The sequence below is a fragment of the Mastacembelus armatus genome, chromosome 15 (assembly GCF_900324485.2).
Source record: "Mastacembelus armatus chromosome 15, fMasArm1.2, whole genome shotgun sequence".
In the NCBI taxonomy this organism is placed as follows: Eukaryota; Metazoa; Chordata; class Actinopteri; order Synbranchiformes; family Mastacembelidae; genus Mastacembelus; species Mastacembelus armatus.
The window spans coordinates 16,107,509-16,127,582 of NC_046647.1; the positions used below are offsets into that span (position 1 = coordinate 16,107,509).

At 37.6% G+C, this 20,074-nt stretch overlaps 1 protein-coding gene across 7 annotated transcripts in view; it reads right to left on the reverse strand.

The window, feature by feature from the left end:
* Nucleotides 1-20,074, reverse strand: part of LOC113132020 (protocadherin-15) — a 169,384-nt gene that overhangs the window by 107,078 nt on the left and 42,232 nt on the right. For 6 of the 7 annotated variants that reach the window (XM_026309820.1, XM_026309818.1, XM_026309817.1 and 3 more), the window contains 2 exons: nt 12,594-12,712; nt 767-832 (listed from right to left, as the gene is read on the reverse strand). In XM_026309820.1, the coding sequence (XP_026165605.1) occupies nt 767-832; nt 12,594-12,684 (157 nt within the window). In that variant the 5' untranslated portion in view covers nt 12,685-12,712. The remainder of the gene's footprint in view (nt 1-766; nt 833-12,593; nt 12,713-20,074) is intronic. The other variant, XM_026309819.1, reaches the window with a different exon arrangement.

Here is a 20,074-nt window from a genome sequence, read left to right on the forward strand (position 1 = left end):
AGCTCCTCCCCAAGCAGCAGTCAGCACTCTCAATCACATACATACAGGCATGCACAGACACACATGTTCAGCTAAAAAATGCTAATGGAAAAATGCTCTAACCTCATAGCAAAGACCCATGAAGGTGAAGGAGGAAAAGAGAAGAAAACTACAGAGTTGAGAAGTGGTTGCAGGTGATGGAGAGGCCAGAAGGCGATGAAAAAAAAGGAGGAGTAGAATAGTTTCCCCTGACCCCTCGAGTGCTGCATATCAGCTCTATGCATCAGTGATTCCTGTACCGCTGTAGTGCAAGTATGCCACAGTACAGACACCTTGCAGAGGGAGCACACTACTCATTAATGGAGCCCCATGTCATATCCGTGTGCCAAACACCATCTGTATTCACTCACTCAGACACACACACTCACATACTCACAAAAAGTCCTCTGCTTTACCCAGGGAGAGCAGAACAAATGTGCAGCTCAAGAGCAACTAGTGCTTATTTATCTTTAATTTAAAGTACAATCAAAATGACAATCCAAAAAGTCTGACAAAACATCTCCTGTAACCAGCCTGCCCCAAGTGCATCAGCAGAGAAACTTTACTCTCAGACTGCAACACTGAAAAGTCCCAACAGGGATGTATTAACATCATGTATGTGTTTACCAAAGCAACTCTCACTGTGGTACCAAAACAATCCCACAAGTGTCATCCACACCACTTGTCTGCACAAGCATCTGCCATAATCGAATACAGCATAAAGCTGGAATAGAAATGACAAACGCACCATTAGGACTCTCCTCGTCAATGGTCACTATAGTTGCAGGAGGACCCGGCCGGGACAGCTTACACTCTGCAGAAACAAAAATTTGAATTTTAGACAACAGATTGTGATTCATGGCAGCTTATGACAATGACTGAATGTAAATGTAAACACACAAAGTATATTTAATAGTTATATATTATATTAATCCCATCTTAACCACAGATTTTATCTTGTGACCCACTGGGGCCAAGTCTCTAGGCTGGAAACTGTTTGACCTAAAGACCTAACCTTATGCCAATTAAAACTAGCTCCATTTCACCCAGCTTCAGCAATAAAACTGTGCTTACAGTATGTAATTAAGTAATATTTAATAACGCATGAGTCACAGGAAATGAGTACTTTTACATTTGATGCTTTAATAAGTATATTTTGCTGCTTGTACTTTTATATTTTCATTTAAATAGAATTTTAAAAAGAAGGATCGACATCCAATACTGTCTGGCTATTGCCAACAGCAATTCTAGAGCAACATAGCAAAAAAAAAAAAGAAAACACCATACAATAACTGACACTGTAAATATTTCATTGCACTGAGGAAATAAAACTTCAAAATGTTTCTCTGTCTTTCTGTCATCCCATTCACAAGGGTCATGTTGACACTTCTTTTTATAGTAGGAGGCATAAATGACTACTACTGCACAAACATCAACAGGAATGGACTGTACGACACTGACACCAGACAAACAGGGTGGTCAAAAGCATGTGGCAACATCATAGCACTGATGAGAACAGCTTCACAGATGGAGGCCACAGCAGCTAGATGGTACAAGCACATGAGACACAGGTAATGGCAGCTTGACAGACAGCACCAGATGGGGCAGCAGGAGAGGTGGAGACAGGCGGAAGGGAGTTGTCTAGTGCAGAGTAATAGGCGCTACAAGCAACGCGCTCTGCAGCTGATGTGGGGAAAGTTCACGATTAAATGTCTTTTAACAGGTAACAAGGAAGAGAGAAGAGAAAAGACAATGAAACAGTGGTAGAGGGACATTATGAAAGATAATGTTATAAAACAAAAGGAAACCAAACAACGGATAGTTGCCCTCTTACCCTCATACTGCCAGTCTGAAAGGGTCAAGGGTTAGTGGAGCCAGAGGGAAGCAGAGCAGAAGCATGGAAAAAAAAAGAAAAAGCATGTAACAATTGGTTGAAGAACTCTGATGTTAGAAGAGAAGTAAGAAGATCATTAGATATTGGAAAATAGCGGGAAATACAAAGGTTTAGGGAGGACATACTGTAGAAGCCTTCATTAAAGAAATAGTGAATGTTAGTAAAGCACAGAGTTTTTACAAATACAGCCAACACATTTCTTCTGGCTGCCAATAGCTGCCAGCAATTATTCCACAAGAAAGAAGAAAGGGGTGCATTAAAAATATGAATCAATTTAATAACTAAAACACTTTTAGTAAATTAAGTGGTACTGTACTGTGTGTTCTGGAAAAAGAAAAAAATAGCAGGAAGGAGCACTGGGGCCCACATTCAAGTAACTCAATATTTCATCCTAGTGCTTTTTCTGAAATCATTCGGCCTCCATGTTGTAAGAAAAGTAAATAAGATCTCAAGCAGCTTGCTGTCAGATCGTGTCTTCTTGCATTACATGTAATCAGAGATGGACTGAAGCGACATGACACATGGTCAGTGACACCACATCAACAGTCAGTGCTCTAGAGTTTCACACCAGCCTTCTATTGCCTTATTCAGTTGCATAGCTACACTATACACCTGTTGCCAGGTGCAAAAAAACTGGATAGATTTCTTATTAAATATTAATTCCTACATCCTTTCAATGATGTGGTGTTTAAAAAAGTGCCTATTAATCAGAGATAAAAACCTTAGGATTTGATGTTGCCGACTTTAATCATTGCTGTTTCCAAAGTACAGCTTCACATAATTAGCAATTAAATGGCAATGAAAACCTGGAGTAAACCTTTGATACATGAAATATTTCATTCAAAATATTAATTGCATTTTCATTTTCTGGTTTCTTTTCATTTAAGTTAGTGTCATGATCTGGACATTTTTACACTCAGTTTATTTAGATCTAAGACACATTCATGCAAGGCAAAAGTATTGGTAAGCACATTCAACGTTGTCTAATTAAAAATCCTTGGAGAATGATTATTAAAATACACTCATCTTGTAATGCTAATTCCTAAGGTGCACTCACATTTCATTTTTAGAGTTACAATATTTTTACAGCAATTAGAAAACCTGTATCTATCTGCTGAAGAAGTAACAGGATGCAGGTTTCCCTTAATAGCAACAAAATGAACAAAGTAAGTGGGTCACCCTTCACAATCAGACATGAAATGAAGTAACATCAAAATAAGTAGGTAAATCTGCTCAGAGAATATACTGTGTGAAGTAAAAACGTATGTATGTGAGACATTCTGTTTTGTTAGTTTTGCATACATGTGTTCAGGCATGAAAGTGTGTGTGAGCATACGTGTGTGTGCAGCTTTAAACGGTAGCTGTAGCAGCAGAAAGAGATATAAAGAGTTTGTTTTGAAGACAAAAGGCTGAAAAAAAAAAGATACAGGTGCTTCCATTTGTAGTGGTAACCTATATAATATATGCTACACTAAGGAATGTAAGGCACACAAATATGCATATATGTGAATACAAGCAGATACAAGCACAAACTCAAAGCAAAAAAGGTGATATTTTCTAATGACATGCCACATCAAGTTTTTCTCCCATTTAGCCTTTCAGAAAAATGTGAGAATATAAAAAAAATGCCAATTTACTTCCCAAGAATGTGCCAAAGAGTCCTACCAAATTTCCTGTACATCCCTTTCTGCAGCATTCAAAATAATGCAGGGTGTCTAATGCAGACCTTAACACATACAAATATTTAGTAAACGTATATGATCAGAAAACTACTTACATATTCATCCAAAGATTTGACCATGACCAAGCCTTATAAAAGTTAAAGCTGGATTTAAGATTTATAGAGCAGGTTGGCTTAATTCAAAATGAGGGTATGGTAGTCTGTTTGTCAAACTACAGAGGAAAGCCTTTTGCATAATATTATGGAAAAGTGGATTAGATACACAGCAGCTATGTGATATAGAGTATACATCTCCAACTGTGCACGAGTAAATATTTAGTGGATTGTTCCCCTCTCTATGCATAAGTGATTACTGTCTCTCTAATAGAAGAACATTAATGCACATGGTAACCAGTCCAAAAACGTACAGCATAAAACAGTGGAAGACAGACAAAGATATGTGCTCACGCATACATGGACCTACCGGGGAGGTTACAGAGGTCTAGATTTTCAGCAAGTCTGTTCACCAGGCACAGCCTTGTGTGTGTTTTAAACAGTAACAAGATTTTAAAAACACAGAAACCATGTTCCTCTTAACTTTATTTATTGGGTGCAAGGGCTGCTTTATTGGAAAGAGCTATAGGCCTTGGCCTTTATATAAATCGATACCATTAGAAAGAGGAAGCCACCTCTGACATCATGTACCATGAAAGAAATGTTCCTGTCTTTCAACTTCATCTCTATCTTTAACTGCACAAGTCTGAAATACAATGGTTATGCAATGGGTAATATTTAGCCTGACCAAGATAAAATATATGTAGCTAGAGAAGATGCAACTTATTAGAGTAGGGAAACACTAAATGAAACACTAAATGAATCTAATTGTTTATTTTGTTTTGAACATGTTTAAGATTGTACCAGATGTTCAGCACATCTACAGTTAAGGAGAAAATGAGAATAGTTGAGAAAAGTCAAAAATATGGCACATTGTTTGAAGTTCACATTTTTTATTCTGCATTGCCAAATGATGTTGGAAAAGAACAAAAAACAATTTAACGAAGAAACTTGCTTGGATGGTGCACCAAAATGCCTTAAAATTGATTTAGATTTAGATCATATGTTTAAACTTTCCAAAACAAAACTTTATACATGTGTGTCTTTCATTAGTTTTTTGTTAATATTAGGCAGTATTGGTGTCCAGGGTTTAAGAAAAGAAAATTCATAACAAATGCAACAAACAGCATTCAGTCACTAAAAAGTATTCAGGGCACTGTACACTTCAGAGGCTTAATCCAAAAACAATCAAAATCTTCCAAATTTAACCTCATGGTAATTTGATCTCACATGAAGAGATCTTCTCACTAATCAACCTAACAATGTTGACTTGAAGCTGTAAAACTTCAATTACAAAATAATTACTGCTTGTCTCACAAGGGGATCCACCCCCCCCCGCCAAAAAAACAAAATTGAATGCAACCGGGATTAAATCAATTGGTATAAAAGGACAGACAGCAGAGCAGAATTGATCAGACAATGCAAATACAACCAACATTTAACAGCACCTACTTAACACTTGGGAACATTTAAACACACCATGTTTAAATAACTAGTAATATTGAGTCAATGAATCAAATTGTTTAACAGTACTGGGGTGCATTTTGGAAAAAAATCTGGGATAATTAGTCAACTGGAAGATGTTATATATATTCAAACTTCATTTGCATTAATGTGCAGTATGGTTGTTTTCCTCTATACACAGTTCTCTCATCATACTTTTCGAATGAGATGATCTGAGATGCAGACAACCTTCTAAGCAATTGAAGTCTTTACAAGGCAGCTCATCGACCGCTCCATTATGGGAGCAACCGGGCAGCGGCAAGATGAATTCTGCTCGGTGACATTTAGTTTCAAAAGGCATTTTTATCTGCCACTTGATTCAATAGCCTCTGCTTTCCTGTTGCTTCATCTGCAAAAGCACCTTCTTAGCAACCAATAAATCAAATTGTTGCTCCTGGGAAGTGAGCTAAAAAAAAAAAAAAACAGACTTTAAAGGACAACTAACCTAACAAGCAATGCAGTCCAGGAGGATGCACTGTCTCAGTCAATCCGACACATCTTTACAACAAATCTGGGATCAGAGGCATCTTGTTTTGATAACTAAGAAATGCAACTGATTTACAGCAAAACACACTCAGCCTATCAGTCCATTCTGTTATTAAAATTATCAAAATAAAGGTAGTGGAAAAAATGAGAGAGAGAGAGAGAGAAAGATTCTTGAAACAGGCCAGAAGCAGTGAAGAGGAAAGTAGGAACTCATTTCCCATCCTTTAGATGGATGGCAGACTGCCAACTCAACACAAGGTCCTTTTTATCATTAAATGTCTCATACTGTATGTCCATATGCAATCATAAATGCTGCCGCCCTTTTATATAAATATCAGGACCTATGTGATAAGGAAATGTCTGACAGAGTCTGAATTTCTTCCTGGCAAGGACAGAAGAATCTGGATGAGATCATTTCTTCAAAGTGCTAGTGGTCCACCTGGAACAGGAATGTTTGCTGACCTCTGATTTGGCCAGAATGTGCTTAAAAAACTTCAAGGTTGGAGGGCAGAGTTATGACTAATCCCCATGGTGGCAGACAGCCCAGAATAAGGATAAGTGGAGACAGAGCAAGCAGGGACACTGTTTTAATTTCCCAGTTGGATTGATAAAGTTTGTTTTGCATGGATCCATGTCCAGTTATGTAGAGGGTCATTTGGGGACAGTAGGGCTTGGCAAAGGACAACGAGATGGATGAAGGGCAGCTATCTGGTGGCACACTTTTCCAGGTAATGGCTGCTCATGGACTGACAGCAGGTCAAAACTGATGAGTCTGTTATAAAAAAGGGGGCCAGGGCCAGTTGCCCACAGGGTTGGCTGTCCAAGCTGTGCATTACAATTCACATTATACAATAAAAGACCCCCTTCTTGTTTTGAATATACCCTAGTGGTTATTTATTAGTCACAATTCAAAGCCTTTCTGAGCCTTTATAGTTAATATTTCTTAAATAATCTGTAATTGATATTACCACAGAAGAAAACATACTTACAAAATCATGCATTTGAAGACTCAACATCAAACATCTCATGACTCACAAAAACAGTACTTACTAAATGTCATTGCTTTGGTGTACATATGTTCATAACTGTACTCACATTATTAAAAAAATGACTTCTACAAAGGAACAACACTCTTGGTTGAAGTAGATGAAATCAAACATACACAAAATATTTTATTAGTAACTTTAGGCCATAGTGTGTTAGCTGAAATGAGATGCTGAAAAAGTTAAAACTATAGTGACACACAGTGTATAATTTAATGGCAGACAATTACTGCACTATTGATATTAATACTGAAAATATCATGAATATCAGCCTAAAGCTTAATTCAAAGTGGTCAAAGTTTAGTCATCAGGGCTTATAATGACTGCAGGGTTGCATTTGTCACCAAATCTAAAACATATTGTATAACTAGACTTTCTGTCTCACAGTTACACAGACATATTAATGCACAATCTTATATCCAGCAAACTTGGAAGCTTATTGGCGAGGCACCTTTTAGCTTGGTGTTGATGTTTTTAAACAAAACTTACCCCTTTGCTTGGCTTTGCATTTTTTATTGTGACTATTCTGTAAGAACATTATTCTGCATTATTCATTTTTATAAAAGTTATTTGTATCCTTTTTACTTGGTCTAGTTTTCTAGTATTCATTTTAAATTCCACTTCTGATAATCTTTGTGTTCTTATTCATTTTTACCTAATTGCAATTTTTGCCTAGTTCTGTTTAATCTGTAAAGCACTGAATTGCATTAACCTGTATGAAAGGTGCTATATAAATAAAGATTGATTTGATATGATATTATGTTCAAGTCTAATTAAGTTGACTGTTGCTGTGACAACCAACTCTTTCACAGGAGAAATACCATTACTGCAATTCAGCAGAAATCAATTTCCATTTTTGTATGTGGAGAGCTTTCAGAAGAAACTGAAGACTGATCACAAAATGTTATTAGGGAATGGGAGATAGACGAGCATTAAACATAGAGTGCATTCAGAATCGTGGGAGAAGGACCTTAGTAAGAGAGGTGACTAAAAACCCAGTGGTCACTCCAACTGAGCTCCAGAGATCCTGTGTGGATGGGACAAGGTTACAGAAGGACAACCATCACTGCAGCCCACCACCCATCTGGGCTTTATGGAAGAGTGGCTAAATGGAAACCTTTCAGCACATGAAAGCTGCTTGGAGTTTGCAAAAAAGCATCTGAAGGACTCTCAGACTGCGAAGAACAAGATGTTTGCTCTCAATTCTGCACATTATGTCTGGTCGAAACTAGACACCTCTCATCAGCTGCCCAATACCATCCTAACAGTGGAAGGATCATGCTGTGGGGGTGTTTTTCAGTAGCAGGGACAGAGAGACTGATCAGGGTTGAAGGAAAGCTGAATGGAGCAGTGATACTTCAATGAAAACCTGTTCCCCATCGCTCAGGACCTTCCAACATGACAACAACCCTAAGCACATAGCTTAATAAATTGATTTTGTTTATTGTCACAGAAATATGTCAAGGAATACCCAACTCATTACAAAATGCTTGTAAGTCAGTTCTGTTTTGTAAAAACACTGATGTGTAGACAGTGCTGAGTGTTGCTTCTTGCAACATGTCTATGTTTGGCATATGGAATGCAATCACTGCTTGTGTCTGCGTCCTACTCTTACTCAACAAATTTTTCCCTATCTCCTTAACAAATCATGACTGTGGGACTCTCTGTGGGACGTCTTGCTGTAATTGTGTGCATGTAGTTATTTTAAAGGGTCACAAGTAGGAAAGAATATGTCATTACAAAATGGAAGGTAAATGGAAGAGAGTAGGCAAAGACAGAAAAACAGGGAAACAAAGCAGAAGTAGTGATTGTAACAGTAATGAAGAACAACAGAGATTGAGGTGGGAATGAATTCCTGCAGCATGATGTAAATCATTAGTGGCTGATAATGGAAAAGAGAAGGGGATTACTTTACTGGTGTGTGATCACTTGCAGAGGCTTTCTCTTCTACAGATGTCTCCCTCGTTGCTGCCTATCTTTGTCTCTCTGTGAGGTTAACCACACACAGCTACAATCACACTCCCAGTGAACAGTTCAGTACACACACACGCACACACACACGTATTAAGCTCCAGGATGGACCTGTTTGGTATAAAGCCCAGGCAGCAAAGGACCCCATCTTATCAAGAGAGCCCCCACCCTCTCATCCTTTTGCTCCCAGAGCCTGATTACAGCCTACTGGTGGGCAGATTAAAACCCTTCCCGCTGTCACGCCACTGCTCCCCCATTCCACAGGCTCCTGCTGCAGCCAGACACAGTCTGCACATCTGGCCCCTAATCAGACAATCCCAAAAATAGACAAACAATTGTGGGTCAGAATGGATGTGCAGATGGGAAGAGAGGGGAGAAGAGAGAGGCAAAGAGATAGAAATAGTGTGAGATGAAGGCAGGCTGATATCACATGGCACAAAGTGTCCAGAGGCATACTGCACCTTGCCTGCGCGCACACACGCGCATGCACACACGTCCACGTACACACGCACACAAATAAATACAACAAGCATGTTTTTGAGTGGGTGTGTGCAGATGTGTTTGACATCTGGACTTAGCAATCCAGAGATTTGGAGGTATGAATTGTGTTCATGTGCCTGCTGTGCTCTGGACTAAGGTTTTACTCTTCATTAATTTTTGAATCTGTCAGACGATGTGAGGGAAAGAGGAACACATCAGCAAATAGAAGAGGATTAATTTATGAAGACGAAATCAGTGTTACAGAAATGGACACAGTACAGTGTAAATATGGAAGAAAAAAAAAATGGGGTAGAGAAGCAAAATGTAACAGAACAGTCCTAATGGGTCAGCTCCAGTAGTTATTACACTCATTTGATATAATTGCTTTGCAGGATGACATTTTAAGCTTCACAGTTGATTTTTAGCTATTTCCAATCATTACTAAAAGTGGACACAGTTGTTTCCATATTTTTATCTATCATGTTTTAAAGAGCAATGCATGAATTCATTGAAAAGGGACAATAACACTAAAATGAACAAACTGATTAGCTGAATAAGTCTGAATGGTTCTCAAGGTCAGCCATATTTTCTCACGAGTCCATATTCAAGATAATTAAAAGTCAAAGATTCATAATGTCTCTACTGGGACGTCCACTGCCTCCAGAGCTCAATGCCATCTAGAAATGTCGGGTTGCTATTTTCATTTGACAAACATACAAACATTGATGGAGCCAAAAGTCAAGGGTGCCTTGAGGTGGGCAAAGCAGGGAGATTTAAGTGTGAGAAGATCAGGGCCGTGGTGGTGATGAAGGTGAAAATCCCTGCTCAAACCCAGATCATCCCTGAGTGACGTTGAACGGCAAAGGGAAGCAAGAACAGCAACTACATTTGCTCTCCCCCTTCAAACCATAGCAGCTCTGACATACTTTCTCACTCTCTGCACCCTCATGACAGCAATGACACTGTCGGTCATTTGCTGGCAGATGCTGATCCAATCAGAGCTCATTTACAGGCAGAGTAACTATCACTAATTCCTACCTGCCCCCCACCCCAGTAATTATTTCTGTCTGCAACCAGTCAAATTACAGGCTGTAGCCATGTCCATAATCAGTGGAATAAAAGCCTGTATGACACAGGACAATGTCAAACTTAAACAATAATAAAATATGGCACGCAGCAGTTGCTTCAGAAATGAGTAAAGATATGGATTAAGTAAAAATTCATTCAAAGGCCAAGATAAATACAACCGGATATTGACAAGTTCCACCATGTTTATATTGTCACAGATAATGTACAGTATATCATTTGTTTTTGTTGTAATATTTGCTCACAATAATTAAAGTATAATATTTATTGTTATATTTAGGCACCAACAGCATTTATAAGTTAGTTAAAGATCTTGGTATTAGTTTAATACAGAAGTTAAAACTGACTTATTCTAAACCAAAGTGCTTCGGTTGTTTAATGTCTAAGCGCACACAGGACTGGATGCCAGTGTCACAATACTGCACTTTGAGCCACAAGGACCACTCTACAACTAGCGTGCAAATGCCTAAATGTAAGGCTTTATACACTATAAAGGAACAGAAATGATGAGTTAATTAACAGTACATACACAATCTCTCAGAGAGGGTTGGATTCAAATTGAAGAGCAAAAAGGCTACTTATTCATTTTGTTTAACAGACAAAGTGTGGGATCAGAAATATATAGCCTTAAACTTTTCAACTGTAATGCCATGGATCAAAAAGAATCAGTGTTTTAATTGAATTGAATTGAATATTTATTCAAAAATTACAAATTTAAAAAAATTATGTAATTTTGTGTCATTTGAATTTTTTGTATTAAAATTCTTTCACAAGAAATGTTCTACTTTCCTTGCAGGTACTAACCTTGCTGCTCTACACCACAGGAACACTGACACATAAGCAACATTAGAACATTTTAGCTAGAAAACAAACAAACAAAAAAAAAAAAGTTAAAGCAGAGATTAATTTTACCTCAAGGTCAGTGACTGTTAATCTGTACTGGAGGTCTAGAACACCAAGTGTTGATAAATACACACATAAAATTGTAAAATCGCAAATTGTAAAAGAAATTACCCAAACACCCATGTTTTAGGGCTGTTTTTGACTTCCAGAGCTGTTTGCTTTGGGTCAATGTTTTCCTTACTCTACACCTATCTACTAATGTGGTCAGAGCCATGGAGTGAGACATCATTCAAAAAGGAAACTACAAGGCTCACCTTTAAAGGTTCAGTCAGTCATAAAATAAGTAATTTCCCTTCTAAAATGATATCAAGCAAATCCATGAAGCAAACCTCTCAAAATTGAATCTTTACTCGAATGACAGCAAGCTGAAATTACACTCTTATCTAAAAATGTATTTACTTTAGTGAGCTTGTTAATAAAGGTTCGAAAGTAGAAGAGCAGGAAGGAGACGAAAAAAGGAGGAAACAGGGATGTAGCTATGGGGGAATATGCTTGTGAAAAGTACAGCATCTTAAAACTGACCTGAATCACATGCAATATTGCCACACAGGGGAATTGAACTATGTCTCTATGAACGCTCAGCACTATCTTTAAAGAGCTGCCAATCTTAACACAGCTAAAATTCACTTTTAACTATAATCTGCGACAAAGTCAGTAAGTTGAGACTATAAATGCTAAGATCCCTGCTGTAATGTGGGAAACTAAAACATGAAACTACGAGGAGAATCCTCTTAGCACGATCAGTGAACTGTGTAAGAAGAAAGGGGGATTTACGCCCTCTCTTTAAATAATGTCTTTTGAAACACATTATGTAAATTTGAAAAGATGACTGGTGAGAATACTGTGAAAGAAAAGTTATTGGCACTAGAGCATTATACACAATGATGACAGCAAACCTGAAAGTAATGTCTCTATAGTCCTCCTCAACTTCAATAAAGTCAACCTTTTGCTGAACTCTCAGAAAATTTACATGACTATAGGCACCTATTGCATCATTTCCAATAACAGATTGGCAGAACTAAATGTCAGTGTATACCCAGTAACTATTCATATGTATAACTCTACACAAAGCATTCCCACCAAACAATCGTGAAGAGGTGAATAAATATCTTTAAATGCCTACAACAAAAGATATGTCGCAGAAAAAAGTTAAATGTATGAGTGCATCTCACAGACCTTTGAGTTAGAAAATCATTTTTTAAATATTTCCAAATGAGTTTTTCTTTGGGTCCATTTAGCATGTGGTTGTAAACTAAACACTACCTTTCCATGCACATTGGTGCATAATTTATTAGTAACAATAGCAGTTGCACAAAAGGTTTTACCACTATCGTGGTCTTCTGACAGAATAACCACTGACTTTCTCACATTACAAGTGTGCAACAGGCAGTTAACTTAAGAAGAGGAGGACTGAGGGTGTATGTGTCTGTGGTACCTTCTGTGTCCTGGCCCCAGCTGTGAGTTAGCAAACAGAGGATTGCCATTCCTGTCCCCAGCCATCTGACCAGCCACCGCCCTCGTCGCATCTTCTGTCAAGCCTTATTGCCTGCCCACCTGGACAAAAAAAAAAAAAGAAGAAGAAGAAATAAAGAAAGAAGAGGGGATTTTTCACTTCTGACTAGACAAGCCCCCTGGCCCTCCCCTGTGCACAGCTATGATCAACACACACCCAGATACAAATATGCATACTTTGTGCAAATATACACATACATCATCATTAGGTCAAACAAATTAATTTTGCAAACTGCAAATGACAAATCAGCTGCATTATCTGAATCTCCCTGAATGTATACTGTCCTGGACTGCTCTGATATCAATGGAGTGCATCAATAGTCTGACCATGCTTGAAGATTTAATTGAAATTAAGGTCATTGTTTAATTTACTCAGCTCACTGATTCTCCTCACTGTGGGCTCTGCTGACCTTGGAAGATTCAGAAGAAGCAGCACTTTACATCCCTAACAGGCAAAGTTACACATGTAATCGCTTTACTGGGTTGTGTATAAGGACTGAAATGAATGCAGTGTACTTGGGTGGAAATATGACTCACAACACAAACTTGCTACTAAGAATACTTGATTTGATTGCAACTGAAATTTGAGAAGCTTCTCTGAAAGTTGTGATACTTTTTCTGAGCATTAAATACTTATGCCTAATGGAATCCATGACTCAGCGTCCATTCACAACTCCAAATGTTTTAAAAGCACATACTTAAGGTCTGAATGGTTTATTCTACTTCCTACACAAGTAGGAACCTTTTTCTGAGGGAATTCAATGGCAAAGAAATACACAGGCAAAGATAATGCCCTTGCTAGAAGGTCTAACATTGTGTGACACCTGGACATTTTATGAGCTTCCCCCATTATGATGATGCCTGAACCAAACAGCAGACAGGGTTTACTGGAAATACACCTATTCAGATTCTAGTGCAAGTACAAGCAAAGCACAGCGGAGAGATTGTTGATGCTGATGTTGAGTCTTGTTGTGCATTGCACACACACACACACACACACACACACACACACACACCCATAGCAGACATCATCCACTCTGAGCTAGAGAAAGGCAAGGTGTCACTACACAGAACTGTTTTTTTTTTTTTAAGCTTCTATCAGTCTAAGGTATTTGATGTCACACCTTCCTCACAGGCTTATTCTCAGAGCAGGCAATAAGCTGTGAAATCAGCTTTCATGGAGTATGCTAAGGGGGTGGGAGGGGACTCACAAGCATCAACACTATCATATCAAAGCATGTTTTACACCATTTAAATCTCTAGCACCTTCTATCAGCACGTCTTCATTTGGAAGGGCAATTTCCTTCAGCTTTTCACTTTTTTTTTTTCTTTCACAGACCTTGTACAGTTTGTATCTACTTTGTATCTAAATCTCTGCAGACATACACCCAAACAAACTTTTAAGCCACTGAACCTGACGCACCCAAACAGCAGACATCTTGCATGAACACTCTGTGGACAGCAGGAGACAGCTGCGTTCTCTTCTCTTACGGTGCAACAACAAGAATGATTTCACACTGGTTTCCTATTCTCTCACTGCTTTCTCATCTCTCCCGCTCCCAGTGGTGTTCCCTTTTGAAGCAGATTTGATTTCCCACATTCGTACATCTATCTTTCTTAAGAGGGCTGAGTAAGATTGCTTTGATCCCTTTCACATGAGAAAACTCAGACCTGCACAACCAGCCACCCTGAAGAGAGAAGTCATTTCTTTCCACAGCTTCCTCCAAATCTTCTTTTGGTTGACATGGGAACACTGTATCTCATTTACATAGGCTAACAACGACAAACTTCAAACTTAATAAACAGGAAAGCGGGAGAGATTGCTGACCTAGTGCTGAAAGAAAGAGTGCTGGTTTCAATACTGTGTTTCTAAAGCACCCCTTCTCATAGTGTTCCACAAGTCAAATCATGAACCTGTATCCCTATTTTCAGAAACAATTTAATGCTTTGATGAAGCTCTAAGGGCAACGGTTCAATTTCACTCTGCTCTACGGTAATGCATATCATGTTACCGCAATCTAATTGTAACTCCCACCGAGTAAAGTGATTCTGCTGAATAAAAATGCGTGCCTGTGTGTTTATACAGAATCTCTGCCATCATATCTCTTTGGTGAACTGGGAGAGGGATTAAACTTGTGATCCGGGGTGTGGACAAGAAAGCGGACATGCTTAAGCTAGGGTGGGAGAGGTGAATGAAGCAATCCCAGTTATGGATTACACAGAGTGTGAAGATGCATTTCTCTCTCCAATAAATGCAGTGCCACTGAGAAGAAAATAAAAACAGCTTGTCCCTCTTTTTCCTTCAATCACCTCCTCTTCATGTTCATGTGCTTTGCTGTTGACAGACTGTCAGTGATGTCTCAGTAACAGCAATCACAACTTTTTAACTCTTTAAGGTGAAACATGTCATGTCATCACTGGAAAATAACTGAAATAACTTAGCTAATAGCACTCTGCCCGCGGCACATTCAGCAAACTGAAAAATAAAAAATAAAAAAGTCCTCAAGCATCCAGAAGTAAAAATGTTTTCCAGGCAGTTTTTCAGCTAATAAAGCCTTTATATGTTCACTTCTTATTAGATTTTAGTTTTCAGGAGTAATTGATTTGCCTTTAGCTAGTTTCTAATCTTACATAAATTCATATCAAGTTGCTTTTTAATTTGTACAGTTTGGGATCTTTTGAGTTTATATTGACAAAATGATCAAGTTAAACTCAGTTTGTGCAGAAAAGTAAAAGAACGACTTACAGAGCGGTAAGGTAAGGTGAATACTTGTGTACTAAACAGCTTACCTGCACAGCCTAGACTTCAACATTATCAGCTGCAAAATGCTCCTCTCGTGTAACAAACCGTACGATGTCTGTGAATTGTTTTTTGCCTGTTTTAACTCAAAATACATCTATTCACTTCTACAAAATAGATGGAATTACCAAACAGAAAATGTGGATATGAGATGGTGAGCTGTTGTTTTCGAGCTCTGAAGCGGAGGTATGGATGCTACTTTACTTTTCTAGCTGACAGTGGAGGGTTTTTGAGTGGGTCAGTCGAACACCGGCAAACAGTGTCTGTTAAATATGTAAGAGCAAAACAAACCATGGTAGCAGGGAAAAAAAATGGATTAGAAACAAGATCCACCCACATAATCTGACTTAAATGCCTCTCAAAGCATCTTTACTGTTACATATTTAACTACTGTCTAAACATTAGTGTAGAGCTATATGACAGAAATCTCTATTGCTATTAAAATAATTACTAGTGGATTTGCATCATGATAAGGCAAATTGATGCTTGGAGCAATGAACTGGCCAGCACAGTTATGCACTACATGAGACCAAACTTTTTATTTGTAAATCTAAAACTTAGTCCATTAATTGTGTCACTGAATCTGAATTTCTTACAGTTTGGAGCTGTTGGTTGGGTTTAACATTTAAAGACATTTTTTTAATAACCCACCCAAAATTTGATGTATAAATCATATGGTAAAAATAGCACCAGGATTAGTTTCAGTTATTGTTGCAGCTACACATTTTAGTTGCCTTCGCTGTCTGCGTGATTTAATTTGATGCGTCGCAGCAGCAAGTCTTAAGTGTTTCTTTTTCTCAAAAGTAATATATTCGGACTCAGTGATGGTAAGCTTATCAAGGTGGAGGCAAACTGTGTGATTTCCTAACTGAATTAAACATTCGACAACAAAGTGCCTTCTAACATTATGATTGGCATTTGATTAATGTGCACTGAAGGACACCATAGTCATGCGACTGATGTCAGGAACTCCCGTGAGGTATGTTGGTTTGTGTGTAACTCAAGATGGTGGAATAAATAATACAACTGCATGTTGGTGTCAGCTTGTATTATTATTATTATATACTTTAACAGTACCACAAAAGGGCAAACATGAGATGCCTCATATATTAACTGGAGAAAACCATAATTTCTCAAGAGATCTGATGACCTCAGTCTCTACTGTCTAAACCTCCTCCTTTCAACACAAAAAAAAACTGTGAACTCAGCATAACAGAAACACCAAATTCCAACCTGAGTTTTTCCTTCCCATATCTATTTCCAGTCCAGAGGCATGTTACGTTTGCCCTTTTGTTATGCTGTTAAAGTATATAATAAAGATAATTAACAAATATATAATAAAAAATGTAAACGTGCAATATTTAAGTGATAAAACCAGGGCGATGCCAAGACTGCATGGGATCATAAATTATATGTCATGAGATGCTATTTTACCAAATAATAACTTTATAATAAAAACAAACTGTAACACAAGGAGTTGTGTTAGATTTGCTTAATCAACATGTTTACAACCTTATTACATCCCAATTAGAATTATAATAGAAGCAGACTGTCCTGTCACATTCAAATTTTAAACACACAAGCTGTACACTTTGTTCTTTTACAAGTACACAGAGAACAATTATTGAGACTCTGTAACAATGATTTGGAAATTAATTATTCTTTATCCAACCAACAGTAATCAAAAGAAATGCTTTGATAGAGCCAGATATTGAAACAAGATAACATTTAGGAAGCCAAGATAGGAAAGAATACTGTATTAGTGCTTTTTGGTTTATTTAATGAGAATAAAAACATTCAATTGATAGCTATAGACATAGAGCTATAGAGTTTGATTTGGACTTCAACTCAGATAAATGGCAAATGGTTGCACTTAGCCTGATTATTTGGCCAAACTTTTGGTGAGAATTTAGGGTTCAGTGACCAATTTTGACAAATGGACAAGAGAGGCTGAGGCTTGAACAATTAACAGTGATTATTAGACAAGCCAGTCTACCCACTGCCCCTAATTCAAAGCATCTAAACACTAACGGGTGCAATCTTAAACGGGGAGTTCTGCGCCTACAGAGTAGAGGCATATTGTAGTAATTGTTCAGTGAGTATGTAATGTCTTACTTAGGAGTGTAAGTTGAGTTTAACTTAGCAACAGTCTCAAAATCAAGCATGTAACCTTAAGTAACACCACATTCTTAACTCTACTATGTGACTTCAAATAATGGATGTAACCAAACAGTTACGTTCACAGCCACATGCATGTGTGTTTAAAAAAAAAAAAAAAAAAAAAAAAAAAAAATCACAAAATTATTAATAAATAAAACAACACAAGTCAGTTTGGTTGGGTTTGCTAGACCAGTGCAAAGGTATTCATTACCTACTGTGAGATGTAACCAAAGGTAGCAAGGGACCCCCTCTAATGATGGGAGTGATTAGATCAGGCTAACAGGCTGGCCTGCACATGGCTCACACCCAGCTAGAGATAGCACTCAAATGCCAAACAGAAAGCGATTAGGCTAAACATTTAGGCAAGCAGTTGGTGTTAAAGCCTTATCTCTCACTAAAACCGAGCTACACTAGTTCATATAGTAGATGCCAAGACAATTCATTAACTGATTACAGTAAAGTATTTGATCTCTGAGGAGATATCCTACTCTGTAGAAGAAAAAACATAGATAATACTTTTATTTTCTACAAAACAGTGTTCTTTTAATGAATTATCTCATGGCACAAAAATGGGCCCAAATAGCTTCAATCAATAATGTCTTCTGGCAAAAATATACTTTGGCTACTGAACTCAGTTCTCTCCATAGCAGATATGAGATTGACTTAAGCTCTTGAGTGATTGCTCCCTGCATTACAGCCTAAACTGATCTTTCATTAAAGTATGACAAATTAGGAAAGTAAGATGTTTTCAAAATGTTATTTACTGACAATTTAAGTTTTAACTTACTTCTTCATAAGGGCAGAGGGGAAAACAACCAGAAAGTGAACTAAAGCTAGGTGATACATCAATAACAATATCTGATATAGGGCTACACAGTTATAGTTGCCATTACCACAGCTGTTCATCCAACTTAAAAAAAAAAAACAAAAAAAAACATTTACTTAATGTATTTTCATACTACAAACCGGTACTGAAAAGCAATTAATACATTTCTTTAATGTACAATGGCAAAATACATTTCCTCTTTGTATGAAATCAGACATAAACAGTGAGGTCACAGCAGCATGCTTTAGTGATGAAAGGAAAACACCTGCTTATAAGCCATTATCTTACAACAACAGTGTGATCACAACAAACACTGGTCAGAAATTGAGCTTCGAGTCCCCAGCATTCGATTCTATACGTCAAACTGCAATCACTGTGTGAAAACGAACCATCTGTTAAGAACCTGTGCAATCCTATATCACCATGACAGATCTGTATGACTGTTTCACTAAGTCCACATTACAGACCGTTCAAGAAGAATCAGTATTCATATCAATATCAATAGTATAGTGAATCATTACTATTTGTGTTGGGGTTTGGTAATAGCTTGTAGCAAACCCCCATAACATTATTCTAAAATTTAATTTACTCATTTGTCTTCTGTCACTAACACTGCAGGTGCTTCTCTCTGCAACATGTTGTAACTGGTATTAGGAGTGATTCCTAAGTGACTGTTTATTGTATGCTTGTGGCTGTAGCAGAGAGTAGCCCTCAGTACCAGCAGTGATCTCAATGTGCACTTGACACAAAAATGAAAAGCTATTATGCAGTTAATGTTCATTCGGTTTTCCTAATTATGTAACATTTGTTTTCATCCCACCTGTGTCACAAGGTGCATTTTATCATAGTGTCTGTGAAAAAGCATACCAAGCTGGTGCTGATGCTAAATGCAGACAGAGGTTGGGATGTTTAGCCTGGGTTTTTCAGCTGGAAAGACTGACCCTTTTGGGAGAAAGTATAAACACCATTATGTGCTTTTGCAGTCCTGCTACCAGCAAATGAAAGATTTAATGTGGGCCTCAAGTGTTCCCATGATTATTGGAATGGGTGGAGGATGATAAACCCTATGCGCCTGCTTATGCAATGTACTTTCCCAGACACAAATATACTTGTTCTAAGGGATGAGAGGAAATGAGATCACAAATGTTTGTCTTTATTATTTTCCATAGTTGCATGTATGTACACATAAGGATGTATTCTAGATTAAATGAATGACATTCAATAAGCAGTTAAGATGTTAAAATGATGAACATTATCTAAAACGATTTCAAAAGGTTGTAACTTGATTAAAGTTCTTTCCCCCAATTTGAGTCATTTAATACCGAGTATCTGCCAATACCAAGTGTGAGTCAGACACTCGTATTTCCTAGATAATACATTTGCACAGTGCACACTACAAGTACATTAAAATTATTCAAATCAATCTAGTGTATATTCTTGACAAATGAATAGATCTGCAATGCAGCAATGCTTTCATTTGCTTTTTAACAAAATAACTAAATAAACTAAAATGTCTGAAATAATGAGATTTTGAGATTGGAGATCAGGATATCCATAGTTATTTTTAATGGTAAGCCTCATCATCTAAATCATCTAATAACTGGTTAAGCTGACCAAG